This window comes from Dermacentor variabilis, chromosome 6 (genome assembly GCF_050947875.1).
Source record: "Dermacentor variabilis isolate Ectoservices chromosome 6, ASM5094787v1, whole genome shotgun sequence".
Lineage (NCBI taxonomy): Eukaryota > Metazoa > Arthropoda > Arachnida > Ixodida > Ixodidae > Dermacentor > Dermacentor variabilis.
Window position 1 is genome coordinate 139,970,179 of NC_134573.1, and position 19,279 is coordinate 139,989,457.

The following is a 19,279-nucleotide window of genomic DNA, read 5'->3' on the forward strand; positions in this document are numbered from 1 at the left end:
GGTGTTTGCATGGACAGCGTCGTTCTATAGAACAAATGCCGGGCGGTGAGGTCTCTCTAACTACGCGGTGAAATAATTTGCACACCCTTATCTAATTTAAGAGTGTAAATGGAAACAATGCACTGCAATCCGCGCCGTAGCACTGATGTTCACCGGGACTCTACACGGACGCGAAGTTCGAAAACGGAAGCCTTGGCCTTCATCCTTTCGCCCGCTCCATAATCGACATTCTTTAGCTGCACAAGTGCAAATATATATTACCAGGAATATTTTATCAGTGCATACGCCGTTTTAGTGCTTGCCATTAGTGCCACTTTAAAGCAGCGCTCACGCGATATCTTCAGCTTATCTGTATCACTACTTTTTCTGCAACAAATGACGATCCAAACCTCTTAAACCCTAGAAAACTTACTTGAAAGCGTCAAATGGGCCCTAAATAATTTACTGTGAGCTTGTTTCTGCAATCCAGTTGAGGTTTTGAAACGCTGGAGGTGGAACGCTTCATGACGTCATGATACGTCGGCTCGCTCCAACGCAAGTGCAGTCACAAGGAACTCGCGCAGTTTGCTTGTTCACTACACACACACACACACACACACACACACACACACACACACACACACACACACACACACACACACACACACACACATATATATATATATATATATATATATACAGTGAAGTAGACGCGCAAATGAAGCCGTTTACTGACGTTTCGGCCGGAGGCCGGCCTTCATCAGTTACCCGGACACCCACAATTGCTTTTTTCTGGTATATATATATATATATATATATATATATATATATATATATATATATATATATATATATATATATATATATATATATATATATATATGAGAAGTTCTGTAGGTCTTGTGCATAGGTAGTTTTAGAAACGAAGGTGCACACTTAAGAAAATTGCATCTTTAATGTTTTTAACGTTACGGCCGTGGCACATTTGCATCTTTAATGCATTAAAGATTTGATGCATTTAACTGATTTGATGCAATTGATGCATTTAATGCATCAATTGCATCTTTAATGTTTAACGTTTCGGCCGTGGGTTATTCTGACAAAGGCCGTGCCACGGCCGAAACGTTAAAAACGTTAAAGATGCAATTTTCGTAAGTGTGCACCTTCGTTTCTAAGATTATATATATATATATACAACAGTTTTTTTATATAGGCTCAGTATTGAATGAAACTAGCTTTAACCCTTAGAAACATACACACTTTGGTATACGGCTGCTAATTCATTGTTTATGATCATTTTTGTTTTTGCTGCTTCTCACGGGATTTTTATTTGCAAACCGTCGCGAGGAGCCTCACGGAGCGATAACTTTTCTTCACCGAACTTCTTGCATAGCTTCCACAGCGTTGACTGCTATATATATGGAAATGGAGTATAGGCTTATCGAAAGATGCCTTAAAAAAATTTTTGTGGCATCTCTCGACGTCACGATAATGTCGATGACGCCAGGTCCGGGATTTCGCGATCGACTTCGGTATAAAAATCCCAAAATATGGTATGTTTTATAGCCATCGTATGCTTTGCTCGGTGTACCATCCCTTCATGTGCCATAAGCGTGCAGTAGATTTTTTTCTAAAGCTGAGGAAAATGTGTGTCAGAGCAGTCGTTTAGGTTAGTGACACTTTGCCGGGCAAGAACTATGGGGGAAAAATATATATATATATACTGTTCAATGCGATCAAGTCGGGTCAGACATCCGCATATGCGAAATCCGACAGCTCCCGTCCTTCCGCTCGCTGCGCCCAATCAACGCCCCCATCTCCAACAGCACCTGCCAGTCACAAGTGCACGCGCGGAAAACTAAGCAGCAGGGACGACGAGAATCGCACGTGCGAGGAGTCGTCAACGGCGGGAACACCGGCGACGCATCGCCGTGTGCGCCCCCCTTTTATGAAAAAACACGAAAGAAAAATTCGCGGTTTTGTAACTCGCTATCACCACCAGGCTGCAGCACTTGCATAAGAGAAGGGGCGCACGGGGGGAGGGGGAGGGAGGGCAGTTCGTGTTTTACCCATCCCTTTCCTCTCCTTTACTACCGGCGCTTTACGTAAGCACCACGTCATTTCGTCTGCCTCCCAAGGACTACTGCGAACGTTCCGTTACAGTACCGAGCAGCATCATGTGGCGTCAGCTCTAAATTGCGTTACGGATGAGCCGAGGGGAGGCAAGAGTTGAATGCCAAAGTTGCAATGCCGAAGTGAACGTCGCGTTACGAATGCATAAACGGTAACCGGATGCGTATGTTAGAATCGGTTCGCAAGGGTTGTGTCCTGAGTGAGTCAGAACTCCGTAACGAACTGCAGTAATTCAAACGGTATGTTGTGACACTAAAGTTTATACTGGAGTCACCAAACAGCTCCCAGAGTTCATTGTAATTCGAGGTGTGCCTACCAGCCGCCACTTCAAACACATTACCGGTTCAACGGGTCGCCTTTCACAGTACTTGTGTTGGCGTGTGTCATTTATTTATTTATTTTGGTGCGCGTGATTTGCTGCACAGTAATTCATTAATGTAGTGACACTTAGTTGCCTAGTAATGACTGGGTGGGGACCACACGCGACAAAAAAAAAAAAAAAAGAAAGAAAATCCGACCACGTTTACAACATATGATAGCCGAGACACCGGCCGACCAATCGCGAACGGCGGACGACCCTGCGACTTGAGCCCTCGACTTGTTCGTTATGCACTGTTTCGGACACTCTGGCCGCTACAGCGTAGCAGCTATACACACCACGAGCGCACCAAACAGGCTACCTTAAGCATTACATCGATCTTTGATTCGTCGAAGCCAGGCTCCCTAGCTTTCTCACCAGTGCACGGAATTAACGAGAAAGTGCGCGGAGTGCGCGCATCTGGACTCTCAAATGAATCGTCGGCAGTTGTGCGTGTCAGCACGCGCCTGCTGTCTTCGGAGCATGAATGGGCGAAGTGTAGAGACGTTCCTGCGGGGGTGGGGGGGGGGGGGGGGAGAGGGGGTTGCGGGCGACACGAGCGAAAAGGGGGCTACGAGCGCGCGCGACGTTTTTTTGATAACAGTTTGCACAAGCGCGCGGCGGGGTTTTTGGCGGAAAAGAACGGAAGGAAACGGCCAAGTCGGTGGAAGCAGGATGCGAACCCGGGATGCGGAACGGGGCTGCTCGCTCAACGCCCCCACACCGTTGCGGCCCGCCGAGATTTCCAGGACGGGAAGACGAACATCGCAGACAACGCTGAGAGCAGAATCATGTATTGCGCTTAGCTGTTTGATTTCTATTAACGTCAGGCTTTCTTTCTGAACCCTATACCAGACTTCGCTGACCGTGGCTACTGCTGCTGCTGGTGCGTTGGTGAGTAGCGTACATAGAGAAAATAATAGAATCGCGCGACCGATGGTGGGATGAAACCTCTGTTTTCCGGCACAGCAGCCCGCTGCTTTAAACACAAGGCAACAATCGCATGCATACTTCTTGCGTGCCAATGTAAAGTAGCAGTTTGAGACGGTGGACACGTGCGTCGCGTCACGCAGTACGTGAGAGAGTATCCGTGCGTGAAAGCGCGTGTACATCTCATATAGTATTATAGCATTTAACTGACCGGCAGGATAGAATGGAGCCTACTTTGGCGATTATCCGAGGTAGTAAACCGGACATGCATCTGGTCAGCCTCCTTCCTTTCCTTGCTCCTCTCTGTCTTTCGCTTTGGTGGTTCACCACCGGAGACCGTATGCGATCACTCTCTCTCGGCTCCATTCCATCGCCATCATGAGCCGCTGCGCTGCCGAAAGAGGCTCCTGTTTTTCTGGTCTACATTCCAAATAGAAAGTAGGTCGATTTCGAATGCAACGCTAATTCGGAGAATCGTTACAAGACAGAGGGATCACAGGGAAGTGGCAGCTTGTAATAACATTGACAGAACAAAGGAAGGCTCACTCTGAGGCTAATGCTTCGAAAGGGGACGTGTCTCTTTGCTGGCGAAGACATCTGTGCCACGGCAGCTGTTGCCCTAACGTAGACAAGTATGTTTTTTGCGAAAATTTGTCTCCATCTTGAAGAGCTCGCCTTGTTCGTCGACTGCTTATCGGTGAACTCTTTTACTTATTGATTCATTTCGGTCCCGACAGCGAACCCTTAAAGACGTTTCTGTCTTTTGTTCTGGGCAGCTTGCTACTACGAGTACACTTACGAACGAAGCTTAATGCATATCCAGCTTCCGCTGAAAGCTTTCTTAATATACGATGCATGGAAACAACTTTATAGAAAATCCGGCAAGGTTTAACGACCCGGGCTCACATCTCCCTTGAGAGGACTTCGAGGCTTTGCCTCGTCGCCGCCTCTCGGGCCCGCTGGACTGCCCACTCTTGTGTCTTGAGGTTGGAGCTGCGCAGAGCGGTGACCCACTTCGACGCAAGAGCCCCCGGGGCTACTGCCATTTAGGTGATATAACACGACACTCCCACAACATGTGCCAGAGCGTCACTCTAGTTGCCTGACATAACTTACAAAGAGCACTCGGGCACTGCGCGGGGAAAATGCGCCGCAGTCGCACTGGACTGGGGAATGTGTGTGTCTGCAGCTGTCGCCAGACGACTGCCTGGCAACGTTTCAGTTTGAGGTGAGGTGGGGCCAATACCCGCCTGCCTAACTGGTGGTAGCACTGACCTTGCGCAAAGTATTGTTGCAAAAGAGGTGCGTTAAACCTCGATATAACGAACTTCAATATAAAAAAATTCACGACATAGCGAGCTATTCAAATTTTTATAACTTCCTGTCCACTGAAAATCACGTATGTTGAAGCTCAATATAGCGAAGTGTGTTTACGCACAATTTCAATATTACGAAATTTCGGTATAATGAAGTAAATTGTCGATGTGATCAACTTCGTTATATCGAGGTTTAATTCTAGTATATAAAGGCGGCGAAACGACAGAGAGGGATATATAGACGTGAAGTCCGAAGCATAAAAACCAAAGAGACATGGGCGCCTATCATATGTATGAAGGAAACGTGATTTCCTTCAAGAATAGCGATACCGACAGCTCACTCACGCATTTGTCACCAATTATCCAGATAACACCTTGATATCATGCAGTGATTGAACAATACGTCACAACTACGACGGGAGCTATGGGCTACATGGTTGCCTGATACCCTTTATTAAACTAGCATGTTCTGAGCTGCTTCACTTGAGCGCGTTAATCTATGTGAGGAAGGAAGCAGCGATATACATAAGTGGCAGCCGTAATAACTACAAGTCACTGAGCGTGTAATCACTATTGTTGTTTCACTAAATTCAGAAGAAGAGAAAAGGCCAGGTCTTTTCTTTGCACCCTTATTGCAGAATAAAACCTAACGCCCCAGCCTTGCCTCAATGAAATTTCGTTATATCCATTCCGCCGAGCTTAGCTTGATCGTTTCTTTTCATTGCTCTCTTTTTATTTATATATTTTTATCACAGGAAATATGCTTCTTATGGTTCGTCCTGCGTCTGCTCAGTCATCGTACGTTACAACTTAATCTTGCACTTAAGTAAATTTAAGCCGTGTTCTCCGGGTGGTGGAGTGAACCTGACAGTAGCCAGCGGAACGCCATAAGCTTCTGGGTCACTCCAGCGAGTTTGCAAGAAAGGGCGAAAGTCACACCCACGCACACAGTGGGCCCGAATGACTGCGTTCTTGTGCCGACACGTCGACGAAGTCCAGCCAGGTACGGCCGCACAAGGCCGTCATAACTCGAACGACCGGCACACACGCACGTAGGGGGGGACAACTATGCCTTGACTCGGTCGTAAACGACGATACAGTCTTCCAAGAAACGAGCGCAGCACATATAGTATAATACAACCATGCGTACATGCTCGGGCACGTGCAAGCGCTTCTAACGCCACACCTTGTGAAGGCAGAGAGCACCGTCAAGCGGCTACAACGTGGCCATCAATGGTAACAAGCGAAGTATAAAGCTCGTGGACCAGCCCTATGTCGGCCGCACACGTATGCATGCTGCAAAAAGTGCGAGTACCACAGTAACCTACCCCCATAACCTCTCTAATGAAGTCAGTCACTGTCGTCATAACGAAATGCAGCCATAAGTCCGTAATATGTCCAGTTCGCGCAGGAGGGAAGCAGTAAGGTAAGGCATGAGATAAAAGGAAGCGGGACAACGAGATAATTATCTCTGTGCAGCCTGTGTGAGCGCAGGATGGTGGGCGTTCGACGAGCGGTTGTGTCTAAATGGAGCTCCTTTTGAGGCAATGGCACTGTTAGAGTCTCTTTTCTCGCTTGTTGAGTTAGCTTCGGCGAATTGCACTGCTGCTCACTACTGGAGGCTACGTGACAGCAGCGTCATCAGTCGGAGGTTGAGGCAAAAAGCATTGGACAAGGCGATAGGCCATTCTCGAGCAAAAGCACGAAGACCCACCGTGTCAGCATAACATTAAATTTCATCCCCTGCACTGTAAAATAATTTACACCCTAAAAAGTGAAAAAAGGGTGTAAATATGTATATAGCTCACACCCTTAGGGTGTCAATTATATAGATAACACCCTAAGGGTGTGAGTTATAGACACATTTACACGCTTTCTCACTTTTAAGGGTGTAAATTATTTTACAGTGTGCATGCATGGTGTGGCCGGGCACCTTTGCATTAAAGCGCCCGCACCGTGTGCACTATACCGCTATATTTCAGGCTGCTTCAAAAAGTAAGAAGAAATAAAAAGAACAAGGAGCCTTCAAAAAGAACAAAAAAGAAAAAGAACAAGAAAAAGGAGAAATTTTCAGCTTTTTTTTGTTTTGGCTGCGTCGGCAGATCTCAAACTTCGGCTTGCAATTGCTTGTGCATCGCTTCCTGGCGTGTTGTACACGTATTATAATTTTCAGAGGACCGGGTTTCAGAACACGCAGAAGAGCGCACCCGCTTTGATGGCACCGCCTTGCGGCATTGGCTTTTAACCAAGGAGTGCGCAGTTACAGAGACGTAACTGGGCAGTGACCAACCGCATTCTGCTTAGCGGCTGGTCAAAAACGTCAGTAACAACGTAATTGTCCACGCACAGTCCATTTCTTTAAAAATTTCATTTGGTTGGAACACCCGTACAACGCATAAACATTTCTAACACGTCGTGGTTAGGCAAATCGGCGCAAGACGTCGCCACCGGCGCAATATGTCGCTCTGTGCAGCTTGGTCACCGTACCTATCTATGCTCGACTACGGCGACGACGCATGTCGTCGTCGACGACACCACGTACCTGGTGGACGAACACGTCGGGGCCGCCGTCGTACGGGGTGATGAAGCCCCAGCCTTTGGCAACGTTGAACCACTTGCACTTGCCCCGGCGCCGTGCGTCTGCGCCGACGACGCCGCCTGGCGGAGGGGACACGGCTGCTCCACCCCCGCTCCCTGCAAGAGTGCCGCAAGAGGACGCGCAACGTCAACAGGGGGAGATAGATAGATAGATAGATAGATAGATAGATAGATAGATAGATAGATAGATAGATAGATAGATAGATGAAAGACAGGGAGGTTGACCAGACGCACGTCCGGTTAGCTACCCTGCACTGGGGGAAAGGGTATGAGGATAAAGAGAGAGAGCGAGAAAGAGCACAGTGTCGCGCACAGTTGAAGGTTCGCACCGAGTCTACACACGGTTGCCAAGACCTGTCTGCTTGAGGTATTCAAACAGCGTTTTCAACGCGTGCACTAAGCAGGATAGGTGAAAATTCGTCGCCAACCCATTTCAGAGGAGATGCCACTAAAGATCATTACGTGTCATTGAGCGGAATAAGAGCGGGAACGTCATTATCATCATGCATATGGCGACACATAGCGCAGTCCGCTTGTTAGGTCTAGTAACGCAAACGCTGAATTTCGTTGCCTAAGGACAGCAAACACTCCAGTGCGGATAGACAACAGCCGAGAAAAAGCACAGATGGCGTCAGAATTCCAAACTGAACTATGACATAAGTGTTTAACTGAAAGAATAACAAACTCGAAACCAAAGTCGAAACCTGGGGAAAGCCAGCATCTCGTGTGAACAAAGCATCACCGCGAGCGGAAGAAGGGTCCTCGGCCATTAACCATGCGCGTGTCGTTCCAGACGTACACTCTGTGTATGTAGCTCGACTCTATCGCCAACGCCAGTCGAGTTAGGATAATGTGCGGCCATTTAGCGACCGTATTTCATGGTACAGTGCTGCACGAAAGAAGAACGTGGACATTTCAATTGCTGCAAATGCTAACATCTGTTCTTACTAAACCTGTATTCGCGAATTTCACTTTTAATTAACCATTTTTTTATGCCGCAGTTAAACAGCTGGTTTTGGCGTTGTAACACTATATGTAACATTGCGAGAATTCAGAGGTACAACCAATGTTCTGCGCTCCTCAGTCGCTTTCATGCGCATTGAACGACTCTTCTTCAAACAAGAGTGACTGCAGGACCGCATCCCGTGAGGATATTTTTATTTTTCATATTGTTTTCGTCTTCTTTCATTGGCTCGGATACCGCAGGACCACCGTTATTGCTGCAATTGTCACTCGGTACGACAAGTACCAAAAAAAAAAAGAAAAGAAGAAGAAGCAAGAATAAAATAAATCAAAGAAGACTCGTCACACGACATGTCTCTTGTGTGGACTGGACCAGTCTAACTTGGCATATACAACTGTTTTACTTTTCTCTCTGAAACTTCGTAGAATACGGTTGAAACGTTGCCCAGATGACATATTTATCTATTCCTTACATCCTATGTCCATTGGCTGCAGTGGTTGTGGCAGCCATCGGTTTGAGACCTAGATACATATAAGTCCGAGCTTGTTCTATATTTTTTTTTCGTAAATTTCTATCTATAGTGTTGAATGCATGCTGCGTCCTCGGTATAGCCCCGAGGCACAGCTTACGGAGCCATCAGGTGCCCAGCGACGAATTAGGATGTTCCTTACTGCAAAGACAAACAACGCATCAGGACGCGGCCGGCGACGTCCCAGCCGCGGAGAAACGTCACAACATCAGTTTTCGTCGACACGCGCGGGTGCGTACAGCAAGACAGGGCACGTGTCAAGCCAATCCAGCAGCCACACGTTCGTCAAGCCTCTCCCCCTCGGTTGAGTCAACTCACAAGTGCATGTGAGCACCAGATGAGCAGCAGTGTTGCACCCTTCACGCTGTAGAACGCCGGGCGCGCATGTGGCCCGTGCCGGCGGTCGAAATGTAACGCTCTGTGAAACCCAAAGCGCTCTCGTGACGTAATCAAAGGCGCCTCTAGAGGTCTGCGCCCTGTCGCGCAGACCTTACAGTAGTACAGCCACTCCCTGCCAGAACGCAGCGACAATACCATGACTCACGGAAAAATTTTACCTCACGTCGCAAGGCGCATGGACGCAAATAGGCCGTGAGTCACCGAAACATTCAAAAACGCAGCTGGCTGGGTGACGTATACCACGACACGGAGACGTCGACCGCCGAGGCGTTCCGCGAAGAAGCCACTGTTCATTTGATGATGCCAAGAACATAGTTGTCTGGCCCACGTTACAGCTACATTGAATGCGGCACCATTGCACGAACGTAAGATCCAGAATGCAGTCATGCTATCACAAAATGAAAAAAAAAGTCACGTGCAATTACTAGCGCTCGTTAAATAAGCGAACCACACTGCGCATGTTTTAAGGGAAAACACGGGGAAGGCGGGAGATGCAAATTCAAGACGACGAGCAAAACGAGAACAAGGTGAAAGCAGGAGCCAACGTTTCGACAAGTGGACTTTTCTTCAAGGAGCTGTTTAAAGCATGTTTAAAGCACGTTTAAAGCTTACGAGGTTAAAAAGAAAGAAGCCTTGAAGCGCGTCTTCGCAGTCAGAAATGTGTTGGCGTCGGTATTAGGTGAGGTATTGGTATCAGCGCTAAGAGGTTTAATTCACCAAAGCCCCCTATTACAACTCGTCCAGCTTAGGCACCATTAAGTGCGCGTATACCTCTGTACTCCGTCGCCGCACCCCGAGTCTGCGTGTATCCATCCTCGCGCACCTCGTAATGGACGATAGCAGCGCGGCATAGCTCATGCGAGAGAAAGGGGGGGAGGGCTTACGCGAGAGAGACCGGAATGGCCAGGTCAGTGCTGGCCAGGACGGAGAGGCGCGACTGGTGAATGAGGAGGAGGAGGAAAGACGTAGTGGAGGAGGGAAGCTCGGAGAAGACGCGCTGGCTGGCCTGACCGCCAGCCTTCCGGCCATTCCGCGAGCGAGCGCATGCCGCTGAGGAGGTAGGAAAAAAAAAAAAAAAAAAGAAGGTCTATTCGGAAAACCGATTGCGTTACGGGCTCTCCGTTGACCTTGCAATGGGACCGCGCGCTGTACTCACTCACACAAGCACACACGCTCGCAAGCCCGCACACTATACACACGCTGCCGTACATGCTACTGGCGTGCGCGCGCGGTTGCAGAGGTGTGTCGTCATCGCGTCCTCGGTGACTCCGCCTAGTCCATAGAGTGTGAGAAGCGCGCGACAGCCCCTCCGGGATAGGCGAGGAGGAGGAGGAGGAGGAGGAAGAGGCCGACGATGCCGATTGATGACGAAGGAATGCGAAGCCCCGGCCAACTGCGCCAGCACCTATACGCTTGCGTGTACGTCGCCGCGTCTTGGTAACGCGCCACGGGTGTCGTTGCGTTGTAGGCGAAATCGAGGAGCTGTTCTACACGGAGTGTCACGCCGTACCCGCGTCGTCGTTCCCTCCGCGCATTGTGCCTGAAGGCGATACACAAATGAGTTCGCTTTGTTCGAGTAACGCACGCCGTGCTTACGTAGATGTCGATCCGCGGGTGTCACGAGGAAAGCTGGGAAAACAGCGAACGCATAGCTTTGTGAAATACGCATTGGCCGCTGCAACGAGGCACGTATACAGAGAGGCAGAAACGTTGACGACGACGCGGGTGACTTATGGTTTTTCACTCCACGGAACAAACATTTCGAATGAAAACTCATTAGTAAACAAAAATTAAGCAAGAGTGCTGCTTCTTGACCGAGCCTCGTGATTCTTCTCCGTCGTCATGATGTCGTCGCGCCATTCTCCTTTACTCGCTTTGACAGCGGAGAACCGCGTAACATTTTGCGCCACACGTACCCAAACGCGCAAGCAATCGGATAACCTGAGCCGATCGACGGCCACAAGTGGCTGCCAAATGTGATAAGGGTCAACTATAGCCCATTTGAGAGTCAAGTTGAGCCAGCTCTGACCACACTGACCACCATGCCACGTACAAGAAACTGAAATACGCGGGCAGTTGTAGCGGGTATCACGTAATTAACTACAATCACACGCTGCTTCAGTATAATTAAGGCTGGTAATGAAGACAGTCGACTTGGACTGCTAAGAATTGGCTTCTGGCACAAGTAGCGAAACGCGTATTTGGACACCCTTATTTGCGCACTGACAAGAAAAAGCTAAGAAAAAGCACGTCTTAACAATTTACGTGTGCGAACCTAAGGAGACACACGACGTAATTTGCATCAAGCGCACGAGAAAGCGTGACTACGTTCTCTTTTGCACAGGCGACCTCTTCCCCGACGAGTTTCCAAGCATTGGGACTCGCTTTTGCGTAGCCCCGCTCTAGAAAAGCAAATCCTGGCCGTCCGGCGTGCCCGCGACCGGGCCGGTGGGCTAGACCATGCGGGTCCCGACGTGGGACTAGCCGGGTGCGCGACGAGTTCGTGTCCTCGCCGGACCTACAATAAAGTTTATTCCCTCACTCACTCACTATGTTCAGACGCCATACGGTTCGGACAGCAAGATAGTCCGAGTTGTTTTTTTTTTATTTATTTACTTTTTGGCTTCGGTGCCATCTTTTGCGAAGTTGTCTCCTTTGCCGGCTTCGTCGGAACTATAGAAACGAGGCTGATAACGGCCGCCGTTCACTTAGCTGTATATGCCTAGCCGTCTACGGTTAGCATCGCAACACGGCCACTACAGCGCTACTAAGAGGCATGCAACACCCACCACAAGATCGCCCTCTCCTTTGAGTTCGACACAAGGTTTGTTACAGAGCACATATACGCCGTCCGCATTTCCCACGCACGAATCATATTCTACGACGCGAAGTACAGGATACAGATCGTGCAGCGATAGAATTCTTTGTGTGCCGTCTGATGTACTGAGTGTTGCAACGCCGCCTGCAACGCTCACCGTTCCGGCATGCGGCGAGAGCAAGTGGTGAAGTATACGGAGACGGTATCATTTCCACGGTGAACCTGTTCGTTCTCCGTGGTTGCCCGAAGTGAATCTTCAAGAAACGTCTTCTTATCTTTCTGGAATGTCTTCTCGAGGGACAGGAAATTCCTATCGCGCTTCTCTCTTGACGTTTTAGTTGAAAACTTATTTCCGTGAGCAGCATATTTAGCGAAATAACGTCGGTAATGCTGAAAAAGCTCGAGGTCATCGCTGTTTTCGCCACTGCAAGAAGAATGGGAACGCCCAGGTATATTGAGCATTGCCCCTGCGGCCAACGGGTCCAATATTACCGCAACGTACCAGCGTAACTGACTGGGCAGTATCCTTAAAAAAAAAAAAACAATATTTGAAAAGCCGAAATTCCGATCGGCCGAAATGCCTGAGCCGGCCGAAGGTCCTGACCAGATTAAAATTAAATTATAGACTTTTTACCTGCCAATATCACGATCTGATTATGAGTCACGCCGTAGTGGGGAACTCCAGAAATTTGGACCACATGGGGTTCTTTAACGTGCACTTAAATGTAAGTACACGGGTGTTTTCGCATTTCTCTCCGATGGAAATGCGGCCGCCGTGGCCGGGATTCTATCCCGTCACCTCGTGCTTTGCAGCACGGCACTATAGCCACTAAGCAACCAGGGCGGGTCCTGACTAAATCACTGCTATAAAACAACATGCAAATTAAGACTAAGTGCCGTAAATGCGTGTGTTATTAGAAAGGAGTACTGTCGGGATACCGCCAACTGAATGTTGCTGAAATTTGGCCCAGCTTTTGGAATATTTTCGAAAATGCTGCTCATTCAGTTACGCTGGTGCATTGCGGTGCAGTTCGACAGGTGGCGAAGGGAGATTGTCTAAAATTTTTGGGCATGATTGATCGGTTATGCTGTTTCAGACGCTGGAGGGCTTTGAATTTGGATATCGTGGAGAAGGACGCCCCGGACGAAGTAACAAGAAAGAAGCACGAAAAACACGTACTGGCTAACAACTAAAGGCTTTATTCACAGTGAAGCGGATAGCGCCCATGCGCCGTACCAATCTTTAAAAGAAATAGTAGGACAAAAACAAGAAGCAGAAAAGAGAAGAAAACGAGGACAGAAAGGCAGCGAAAGTGTCAAGCCTTGCATAGCTATGTTGTAACAACAGAATAAAAAAAAAAACACCGTAAAGAGGAGCGAGAGAAACGTTCCGCAAGAACGTTAGCGGCGACTTGACTGGGCGAAGCGCGGACACGTCCGGGCCCGAAAATCTGGGAAAATTGCGTCAAACTCTATACACAGCGAGGTTCCGAGAAAATGACGATGTCGCTCAGTGCTACACTTACGTGAAAGCCGGAGAAGAAAGAAGATGAAAAGAGAGAAAGAAAGAGAACGGAATTGCTGTTAAAAATACAAAAGAAAGAAAAAGTGTCGTAGGCGTCGGTTTCTCCTCTGGAAAATCTAGCCCGCTGTGCGAATTTGCCCCCCCCCCCCCCCTTTATTCTTTCTCGTTATTTGCTTCACCGTCCTCGAGTAATCGCCTCCTATATACTGTATAGCGTGTAGGGCTTCTTAGAGCGGGACGCTTCAACGGCTTCGTCTAGCCGTTCGCGAAACAAGAAACAGGAATCCGGGTTGTTTAGCTGCACGGTCGCAATGCTCGGCAAGAACGGGTCACGTACTTATGGGGCCGTTCATTTCCGCGTTGGTGGCGCTAAGAGTCCCTCACGCCTCTAATAATGGAGCATGATCATAACACTCCCTCTTTCGCGTTCACTCCGGTTAAATCTGAGCGGTGGAAGCGTTTAGCGACAGGCCTGCCTAGAGGCTATAGAAGGTTTGGTTCATTTGCGGCCGAGCATGGCCCTCGCAAAACTCGTCGTTTCGTAACATCTCAACAGAAAAGAATTTGAAAGTAACAAATGCCAACAGAAATTTGCCGTAACTTTAACAGTTACGTAGCGTAACTGTTAAACACGTTAACAGTAACGTAACTTGCTGGCAAGTGCGAGGTCGCGGGTTTGGTTACGTATCGCGACGATCGCATTGTGACGCAGCGCAAAAAAAAAAAAAGGACACTTGCGCAAACAAAGATTTTGGTGCATGATAAGGAAGCCCATGCCACTCATACGAGCATGCTAAGTACTGCCCCTCTCGAGGGGGTGATTAGACACGATTCTGGAACTGAGAAACCTCTGATAAAATTTTGTTTAGTGATGTGTCATTAACAGCTTGGAAGAGGCTTTGGTTATTAACTCTAGGAGGGAACTAAATCGCCATTTTTAGAGCGATAGCCCTACTACTCCAGTTACAAACCCAGAAAACGCCTGGTTCCGTAAATCTGACCTTCAACCTCAGCCAAGTTCAAACTGGGACTTAGCCTACCACTATACCGGCGGCGGCTGCGTACGCCGCGCGGGCGTCCATATCTTGCAAGCGATCTGCGATCTGGACAAAGTGCGTCAAGTGCTGGTAGCTTCGTGTATGCATTTGTGCTATCGATGCTTAGTTCGCGTTGACGCGAGACGCAGCACACGAAGGTCGATTCGCTCGCTGCTGCTGCCGCGCCGAGCAGCGTCTGCGCCCTTTCCCAGATCAAGCAAAACCATGCTAGCGCCCTACAAACTTGGTTTAACCGCGTTTAACCACGGCAATATTAAGTGTACCAGCTACAACGTTCCCAAGACCACTTGCACCTTGAATGACGTCGGTGGCTGGCGATCGCAGGTTATGTTTAATGTGGCTTGGTGTTCGACAAGCTTACCAACGCCGTCGCACGCATTCTTTTCTCATGCTTTTGTTTTTGTTTTACATGGCTGTCACCGAATGTCATTGGCTGGCGTAACGCCACGCCAATATTTTTGTCGGTAATATCGACCAACTCGACGCGATGGGTGGTAAGAAGTGGATAGGAATCTAACGTAACGATACTTACAGAGTGCTGACGCTTTTCACCCGCTGGATTGCGGGAAGTTTGACAAAGAAGCAGAGGCGCACCGACCGGAAGGGCGAGGGAAAGGTACCCATCCGAAGAATCTATTGGGAAACTAAAGTATTTACATAATCGCACAGGCAGGTCATTGCTACTCACCGTGTAGGATATATAGTATCGCCTTTCAAAGACAATCATCATTTTTTTCCCCTAGAACTTCAGAGCCTTGCCAGACGAAAATCTTGGGTGCGCTAACTTACAGTAGAGCTTACCGTCCAAAAATATTGCCTAAGAAAATGTAACCTCGAACTTGCGCTATAATGTACACAGATGCGTTTGTCGAGGAAACGCAGGTAGGACAAAGATATTAAGCTCTGGTTACCTGGGCACTTTCTCACGAAGATTCGAAATTAAAATTTTCGGGGAAAGTGGCTTACACGAACACCAGCGCGAGCCACTATAAATGCGCTGCTGCGTTATTTAAGAGATACCGCGGACTGTGTGACAAGTTGTGGCTGTGCACTCTGAGACGTAGAATGTATTAGTGGGACGTCGACACTGTGCATGACTATGTAACACCTTCGCAGACTGTGTGACAGCGACCACAGAGACAGTTATGTACTGTTTTCCTATCTTTCCTTTTCTTTCTCTCATCTGTCACACCCCTTTCCCCCTTCCCGGCAGAGGATAGTCAACCGGAGATATCCTCTGGTCAACCTCCCTGTGTTTTCTTTGCTATCACCCGTCGCGGTGGGTTAATTAGCGGCTGTGGTGTTGCACCGCTAAGTACGAGGTCGCGGGATCAAATCTCGGCCGCGGCAGCCGCATTTAGATGGCGGCGAAATGCAAAAAACGCCCCTGTCCCGCGCATTGGGGACACGTTAAATATCACCTGGTGGTCAAAATTAAACGGGAGTCCCCCCACCTCGACGTGCCTCATGATCAAAACGTGGTCGTGCCACGTAAAACCCCAGACATCAATTACTTTGCCTTCACGTGTCTCTCTCTTTTTCGTTCGGAAGTATTCTATGCCATTGGCCGGTCGCCTGGGCTAATGATATGTCCAGCTCCAGGATTGGCCGGGATGTTCTCTTAGGAAGAATTGCAGCGTATGAGCTTTGTTCTGAATACGGGCCCTGATTTCGGGAGCCGTACATTCGATACCATCACAGTAAGAGCAGCGGATCCATTGTCATTCAATTCTGACCTCAACTCCATATAGCCAGCACTTACTGGAGCAGTTATAGAAGTTCTGTTAATGCAAAAGGAAAGAAAGTTGGCTGAGTTGGCACGGTAAGATATTCTTGAATTGTAGCGCGAAGTGACAAAGACAGAGACTAGAAGCGCTCGTCCTCACTGCCTCAAGTCTCTGCCTGTGTCACTTAGCGTAGCGCTACAATCCAAGAAGTTCTGTTGTCCTTCTGGTAACACTTTGCTGTCCTCAAGATAAATTTTTAGTCGAAGCGCACTTGAATATCGCGCGTGATTTTTTTGCAATCGAATACTCCTTCAAAGACGGTGCACTCTTCACAATGGAGCCTGTCACGGTTAAAACGCGAATTGCCGACTGGCTCCTGAAAAACTAATATCGGAAGCCTCCGTGGCCACACACTGCCAGGTATCCGACTGCACCCATGACGTCGATTGCAGAAGAGACCTGCGCGATGAGCATTGAGCGCAAAAGTGTGCCACAAGGTACGTTTTTTTTTTCTTTTCTCCTTTTCCTTCTTTTTTGAGCAGCACTGACCGCGAACATGAACAGAGGAAGTGGCCCTTCGCGCGTTCCGCTTCCGGATTTTTTTCTCTCTCCTCTTCCGGTGGGCCACAAAGGGACCATGTCGCGCGCCCCGGCTTTCTTTCCTTCCATCTGGGGAGCACCTGTACTCTCTCGCGCGAGCACGGGATGCAGCCGCGTGGCCTCTCTCCGTCTCATTGCCCTTTTTTTTTCCGCACAGGGGTCCTCTTTTTCGCGTCTTGGGCGCAGAAAATCAACATTCGGGAGGTTCGCTCTTTTTTTTTTCTTCCGTTTTTTTTTTCGGTCTGTATGAGCGTCGCGCGCAGTCACACACCGTCACGACCACGCCCCGCTTTTTTTTTTCCTTTCTTGCCGAAGGTTGCGGGACGTCCGAAACGGCTTAGTGAGCACCCGTTTATAGGGAACCTCCGGTTTATACGTCCGTCACTGGGTGCCCTACAAGATGTCAGTACAGGCGTCTTTTCGTCAACACGCTCATTTCTTTGCAATCTGCCTTGAATGCGTACGGACCGTCCGCCTTGGAACGAACTTTTTGCATTTTCACAGTGAACTGCCTATATAGATGAGGGAATGAGCAATTGCAGGGCAACAAGAACTTATAGAAAAGAAGAGATAGAAATTTGTTGTTGTTGTTGTTAGTCCGTCGCGTGTTTCCCAACGATCACCTTAGTTATAAAAGTAAAAACAAAGCTGCAATCAATGACAAATGCGACACAACCTACCGCGAGAGAAAGCAAAGAAGAAAGGAAACTCTGCCAAGATTCACAAAAATGGTTGTAACGCTAAACATGTTCGTAAGAACCGGTGATATTATTAGAGAAGGCAGTCGGCCGATGTCAAACAGCACTCACGAACGCATTGCTTTGCGGATTCGGCTCCTTGCTCCTTAGAGCAATCGTTGGTCGTGGGTGAGGTGTGTGCTCAGAACATGTATGCATATTGCACGTGTGTCTAGTTCTCTGTACACTATCATCCTCATGCTATGTCCACGCCTTTTCTTCCCCTTCTCCCTTCTCCCCTGTGTAGAGTATCAGGCCAGATAGAAAGGTCCTCGGGAGCGCCGACCTGTCTGCTCTTCTCGCATTAAAATTTTATCACTCTCGTTGGTGTTACTCCACCTCCTCGACACTCGACGTATCCGCCCACGTGGATACACGCCATAACCACGGTGTCACCATGGTGCTGACACCATGGTGACACCATAGTGAAGAACCATGGTGTCAGCATCTTACTCTTTCGTATAATCTTCACCTTCAGTTTCCCGGGACCTTTGTTTGGTGTTGTGCTGCCGCGCACTCTTAACTCACTTTGCCTAAGTTCTTATACGAAAAAAAAAAAGGAATCAAAGAATGTAAAAAGAAAAACGAAAGCGTCAACGTCGAAAGGCGCAACACTTGAAAATGTTGCGCCTCGCAAGAGTTGCCTGCCCCCTCGAGTCGCACCGTGCTGCACAAGGTTCGAGGGTATGCGCGCGCCGCGGTCAAAGCGACGTATGCGCACATTTACAAATGTGGAATTTAATTTGACGCTGTGTGAAAATATATGGAATTTTTTTTTCTGGACTGCAAATTTTTTTGCATATCCGTGCACGTAAAGTATATCACGTGAAGCCTGCGGCTAGCATCATCTTCCACATCCGCCGCCAAATCCATTTACGGGCGCTGATTAACACACCCACGGCTAATCTTTACGCAAATACCAATGAAATGGCCGGCAATGCGTGATGGCCACCACGGTAGCTTATTTGGTAGAGGCACTGCACGCGTAATGCGTAAGATGCGGGTTGGACTCCCACCTGCGGCAAGTTGTCTTTTTGTACACTTACTTTTCTTTGTTGTTTCCATGCTACAATTAAACATAATTAGCTTTCTCGGTGCTTTATCTAGCTTAATTGTATAGTTTCATCGTATATGGTTGCAGCTAACAAGGAATCGACCCGCTTGGAACTCCCGATTCTTCTCCCTAAGTTTTGAATGTAGCGCCTTCCACGCCCCTTAATGAACTATAATAACACCAGCGAAGCCTTGGAGATGTTAGAGAGACAAGCGAATTGTTCGAAAGAGAATTGAAATTAAATGTTCATATTTTCACAGCCACGTCGAGAATGTGATAGGAAGTAAATGGCAAGAAAAAATACCGAAATAAACAACAGCAGAAGCTCCGTAGAAAGTGAAAATGCTATGTTGTAGGAATTTTTTTTTTTATATTGCGCAAAAGTGATCCAAGAAGGAGGCCAAGTAGCCGCCTCCGTCACTCGGCACCATCTGAGGATACTGAGGATACTCAGATGGCGCTCAGTCTCTCTCCACAGTATTCACCACACACGAAATGTCGGGGGGAGTCAGCGACGCTCTTCAGTTTCGTCGTTCTAAACAAACATCTATGTC

At 48.3% G+C, this 19,279-nt stretch overlaps 1 protein-coding gene across 3 annotated transcripts in view; it reads right to left on the reverse strand.

Annotated features, from left to right (window-relative positions):
• lin-28 (protein lin-28 homolog) overlaps positions 1 to 19,279 on the reverse strand; it is a 252,336-nt gene that overhangs the window by 73,465 nt on the left and 159,592 nt on the right. For all 3 annotated transcript variants that reach the window (XM_075696005.1, XM_075696004.1, XM_075696006.1), the window contains one exon: positions 7,259 to 7,410. In XM_075696005.1, coding sequence (XP_075552120.1) covers positions 7,259 to 7,410 — 152 coding nt within the window. The remainder of the gene's footprint in view (positions 1 to 7,258; positions 7,411 to 19,279) is intronic.